This window comes from Hylobates moloch, unplaced genomic scaffold (genome assembly GCF_009828535.3).
Source record: "Hylobates moloch isolate HMO894 unplaced genomic scaffold, HMol_V3 SCAFFOLD_3223, whole genome shotgun sequence".
Classification (NCBI taxonomy): Eukaryota; Metazoa; Chordata; class Mammalia; order Primates; family Hylobatidae; genus Hylobates; species Hylobates moloch.
This window is the reverse complement of record NW_026655498.1, coordinates 1-4,962: the sequence shown is the minus strand read 5'-3', so window position 1 is coordinate 4,962 and position 4,962 is coordinate 1. Positions and strand designations below refer to the sequence as shown.

Here is a 4,962-nt window from a genome sequence, read left to right as displayed (position 1 = left end):
GGCTCACGTTCCACTTGCTCTCCGACACTTCCCCTGCCAGCCCTGGCCTTGCCTCCTACCCGCCTCGGGTTTGGCCACACCTCCCTCTGTCGCTGTGATGTCTGTTGCTGTGCGCTCTGGGAGGCGGTTGTGGCCTCTTTCCAGTTGCCATAGCAACTTCTATAAACTGCTCACTTAACCTTGTCAGTGGCTCCTTTCCAAGCCAAAATCCAGATTGAAACAGGGTGTGCCGGACCCTGCATGCTTGGGACCCTCTAGCCCACTGTCACTCACTGACAGTGCCATGGCTGCCTGTTTAAGGTTCCCCATGCGAGCCTTGGACTTTCTCACCTCTGCTGTACACATGCTGCCTGTTCCTCAGACATCCCCTTCCTTCCCAGCTGGCTAAAACTCCTTTGTTCTTTGGTTTTAAGTGTTAACTGAGGTCTTTCCCCCTCTCTGGCTTTTGCCGTATTCTTCACCATCAAGTGTGGTTCTGTAGCCCCGCCTTATGCTTCTCTTGGAGGCACACAGGTGTGTGCACTGCAAAATGATGGTCTGTTTCTTCTCCAACATCTGCCCAGGTCTTGCTGGTTCTTTTGCATGACACAACGGCTCCTCAGGAAACACTTGCTGACCTGTGAGGGGCTGTTCTTGGTGGAGTCTCCCTGTCAGGCATGACAGGCTGGGGAGAGGCTCTGGGTGATGTTGTGTTTCCTGGCTTCTCCCATCTCTCACTCCAGAGGAGAAGCAGGAGGCGACGGTACTGACATCCCACACATTTCCCGACTCGCTGGTGTATGGAGCCGACTGGTCCTGGCTGCTCTTCTGTTCTCTGCAGCGGGCCCCCTCGTGGTCCTTTCCTAGCAACCTGGGAACCAAGACAGCAGACCTGAAGGGTGCAAGCGAGTTGCCAACACCTTGTCATGAATGCATAGAGGATGACAATGGGGAGGGCCATGCCACACCCCAGAGTGGAATGAAGCCACTCACAGAGGGCATGAGGAAGAACGGCACCTGGCTGCAGGCTACAGCAGCCACCACACATGACTGTGGCATGAACCCAGAAGAAGCAGACTCAGCCCTCAGCCTTCTGGCCACCTGCTCCTTCTATGACCATGCGCTCCACCTGTGGGAGTGGGAGGGGAACTGAGCTTGAAATCATGAAGCCCCTTCCCACAAGGAAACCAGGAGGGAGACTGTGAGTGAATGCCCGGGACCACCTCATCAGAGATGCTTACTGCAGCCCTGCAGGTGCCTGTGCACTGATGGAATCCAGCATAGTCAGAAAAGCTGTTGACTTCTCTTCAATCAACTTCCCTGCTGGGCCCCTGAAAGTGGACTGGGTGATTCTGTCTGGCAGAGAGTGGGGAAAAGACTCGGTTTCCAGCTTGCAGATTTGTTAAGTTTCTCAGGCAGATTTTGACTTTCAGCCTTTCATACTTGTTTAAGCAACTGTTTATATTAAATGAAGTTTTTTGAAAAACACGAGTTTATAACATGTTTAAAATGAACATTTGATGCCTCATCATGGCACCAGAAATGCTTGTATAGATTGAGCACAGCCAATCCAAAAATCCAAAATCCCAAAACTTTTGGAAAATCCCACAGGTGAACTCATGTGACGGGTTGCATGTATTATTAAAAATGCTGAGCACAGGCACAGTGGCCTGTAATCCCAGCACTTTAGGAGGGGCTGAGGCAGGAGGATTGCTTGAGGCCTGGAGTTCGAGACCAGCCTGGGCAACATAGCAAAACCCAGTCTCTATAAAAAGTAAAAAAAAAATTAGCAAGGTGTGGTGCATGTGCCTATGGTCCCAGCCACTTGGGAGGCTGAGGCAGGAGGATTGTTGAGCCCACGAGGTCGAGGCTGCAGTGAGCCAGGGGCAACAGAGTAAGACTCTTATCTCTAAAAATTAAATAATAAAAATATTGTATAAACAATAATTGATGACAGCCAGTTAAAGATTTGTTCCTTCTCTCAGCTTCATTTGACTAGCCTAAATAACATATATATTGTATAAAACTACTGTCAGGCTATGTGCATAAGGTGTATATGAAACAAAATTGAATTTCATGTTTAGACTTGTATCTCATCTCATCCCCAAGATGTCTCATTATGTACATGCAAATATTCCAAAATCTGAAAAAATCTGAAATCTAAAACATTTCTGGTTCCAAGCTTCCCCCCACCCCTCAAGACGGAGTTTCGCTTTTGCTGCCCAGGCTGGGGTGCAATGGCACAATCTCAACTCACTGCAACCTCCGCCTGAGTTCAAGCGATCTCCTGCCTCAGCCTCCCGAGTAGCTGGCATCCACCAGCACGCCCGGCTAATTTTGTATTTTTAGTAGAGACAAGGTTTCTCCATGTTGATCAGGCTGGTCTCAAACTCTGGACCTCAGCATGATCCGCCCACCTCAGCCGCCCAAAGTGCTGGGATTACAGGCATGAGCCATGGCACCCAGCCCCAAGCATTTTGGATAACGACGTTCAACCTGTATTGGATCCCTGTGCAGGTAAGTAAAAGGGAGTGTGTGTTCCAAGTTGCCTTGGGGGTCAACTTGAAATATGTGAAGTCTGTAGGGAACACTCATCACTGCAGCACCCACATGGGTTAGCTCCCAAATACTGGACAGATGGTGACTTTAGGTGTGTGAACAAACTGGGTGTATTCATCCAACTCCTGCTGTGAGGGCTCTTGTCTCTCTGGGGAGGAACTGTGGTTGAAGTACAGGCCACTATTTGTCAAATCCTCAGCATTTACTAATGATATGTAGGTGACTACAAGCAAAAAACATGCAGTTTTACCCCTTTTTTTGTTACCCAGGCTGGAGTGCAGTGGTGCGATCTCAACTCACTGCAAGCTCCGCCTCCCGGGTTTAAGCGATTCTCTTGCCTCAGCCTCCGGAGTAGCTGGGACTACAGGCGCCCGCCACCACGCCTGGCTAATTTTTGTATTTTTATTAGAGACGGGGTTTCATCATGCTGGCCAGGCTGGTCTTGAACTCCTGATCTTGTGATCCTCCCGCCTCAGCCTCCCAACGTGCTGGGATTACAGGCGTGAGCCACCGCCCCTGGCCTTATCCCTTCCTTTCTTCTTTTCTGATACAACACAACATGTCAATATACGTCAGATTGCAACAATAAATTTTCCTAGGCTGGGCGCAGTGGCTCACACCTGTAATCCCAGCATTTTGGGAGGCTGAGGCGGGCGGATCATTTGAGCCCATGAGTTCTCAGCCTGGGCAGCATAGTGAGACCCCCATCTCTGTATCTTTGTTCCCTGGGTGAGTAATTTGGGGGATGAACTGACCAGTGCTGTCATCCGGCACAGTCTGCCTTGTAAATTCTTTCTCCTGCAAGCTGAGTGATGTTTGCAAGTTCCCAGAACCTTCCAACTGGGAAGATGACCTCCAAAGAGGTTCCCAGTGCCAAGTCTGCATGAGAACTCGGCTTTGTCTGCACTGAAATCTGTCATGCTGCACACTTTGCCATGACCTGAGGCCAAAAAACAAACACCGTATAGCTGGCAAAGGCGTTTAATAGATAATAGAAATGAGATGAGGGCACGCGGCCCCTCCCCCGCCCCGCTAGCGCAGGAAGTTCCTGGGGTACAGCTGGAAGAGCTTGCCCTCCTGTGTGGGCTCGAAGCCGTACTTTTCCAGGTTGTCAGGGTCGAAGGTGCCGTCTTTGAAGTCCTTTTCGATGGCAGGCGCCACGGCTTCGCTGAAGAGCTGCGCGGCCGTCAGGGGCGTCTCCTCGCTCTCAGGGGCGCGGTAGCTCACGTAGGGCTTGAGCTTGAAGCCGGTCAGATCCGGGACGACGAACTCCGGGACCATCTCCTTGATCTGCACGAACCTCCAGCCCGAGGTGAGGAAGCCGATGCCCTTGGCGCCCCGGCCCTTGCGGCCCCTGAAGCTGCGCGGGCCCCGCTTGCTCGTCCACTTGCTCATCCGGTCCGCGCCCCGGACCAGGCAGCGCGCCGCTGCGGCCAGGACGCCCATGCCGCGCCCTGCGGGAGGAGACAGCGGGTAGTCGCGGCCCCGGGAACCCGGCCAGCCCCGTCCCTGGCCGCGCGCGGCGCCCGCTCCAATCCGACAGACTCACCTGGACCGGAGACCCCGCACGAGCTCCGAGCGGCCCCTCAACGGCTCCGGCGCCAACCAGGCCTCGACCTTGCTCCGCTTCCGACCGCTGCGTCGCAGCAAGAGCGGCTCCGATTGGCCGCAGCCGCCCGGTCCAATAGCGGCCCCAATCTGGTAGGGGGTGTGGCCGCGGGGACTCGGCCAATGCGAGGAGAGCGCGGGGCGGGGAGAGGCGGGGCTCGCAGGGCGGGGCGGGGCTGGCGGATGAGTGATCGCCCTCAGCGCTGTGGTCCCCGGCGTCCCCACTGCCCGCCGCTGCCTGTGTTCGTCCGTCCGGTGGCCGGCGGTTTCCCGGGAGCCCAGTCCCCCTGAGGCCGGGAGGTGGCGTCGGGAGGTCGGGGAGGACGCGGGCGCTGGACTCGAGACGGCCGCCGCACTGACGACGCGACCCGGCCTTTCTGACCCCTCCGCCGGGCGCGGCTCCTCTGGGCGGAGCCGGCAACCGCGCGGGGAAAGCCCGGGACCTGCAGCCAGGAGGGCCCGAGCTGTCTGTGCTCCCCCGCAGGCCAGGCAGTGGTGTGGGGGGACTCGAGCCCTCGCGGTGCCCAAATTAATCAATAATCTTGGACCCAGCACGTCCGGCTAGCGCACTGAGCCCTCCTGCCCGGTCACCCTCGCAGGCGGCCTCTCACCCCACGCGGAAGTCGCCCCCCAGCCGCACCCTCACACCCGGGATCCACCCCCTCCCCAGCTGCACTCCCTTCCCCAGTGGTACCCCCACACCCCAGATCCATCCCCTCCCCAGCTGCACCCCCTCCCCAGCGGCACCCCCACACCCCAGATCCACCCCCTCCCCAGCGGTACCCCCACTCGCCAGATCCACCCGCTCCCCAGCTG

At 56.1% G+C, this 4,962-nt stretch overlaps 2 protein-coding genes across 2 annotated transcripts; one reads left to right on the top strand and one right to left on the bottom strand.

Moving 5' to 3' along the window:
* Positions 1 to 685: 685 nt before the first annotated feature.
* LOC116464935 (diphthine methyltransferase-like) lies at positions 686 to 1,132 on the top strand (the record flags this gene model as incomplete). Its single annotated transcript, XM_032148168.2, has 1 exon — positions 686 to 1,132. A coding segment is annotated over one exon (447 nt), but the record flags the coding sequence as incomplete, so codon positions are not given.
* A 2,378-nt stretch (positions 1,133 to 3,510) lies between these two features.
* MRPL41 (mitochondrial ribosomal protein L41) lies at positions 3,511 to 4,570 on the bottom strand. Its single transcript, XM_032148167.3, has 2 exons — positions 4,088 to 4,570; positions 3,511 to 3,992 (listed from the first exon to the last, which is right to left on the bottom strand). The coding sequence occupies exon 2, from the start codon at positions 3,982 to 3,984 to the stop codon at positions 3,571 to 3,573; it is 414 nt and encodes a 137-aa protein (XP_032004058.1). The 5' UTR covers positions 3,985 to 3,992; positions 4,088 to 4,570; the 3' UTR covers positions 3,511 to 3,570.
* Positions 4,571 to 4,962: the final 392 nt, after the last annotated feature.

Coding starts and splice junctions, on each gene's coding strand:
- MRPL41 (XM_032148167.3), bottom strand. CDS start 3,984: ATGGGCGTCCTGGCCGCAGCGGCGCGCTGCCTGGTCCGGGGCGCGGAC.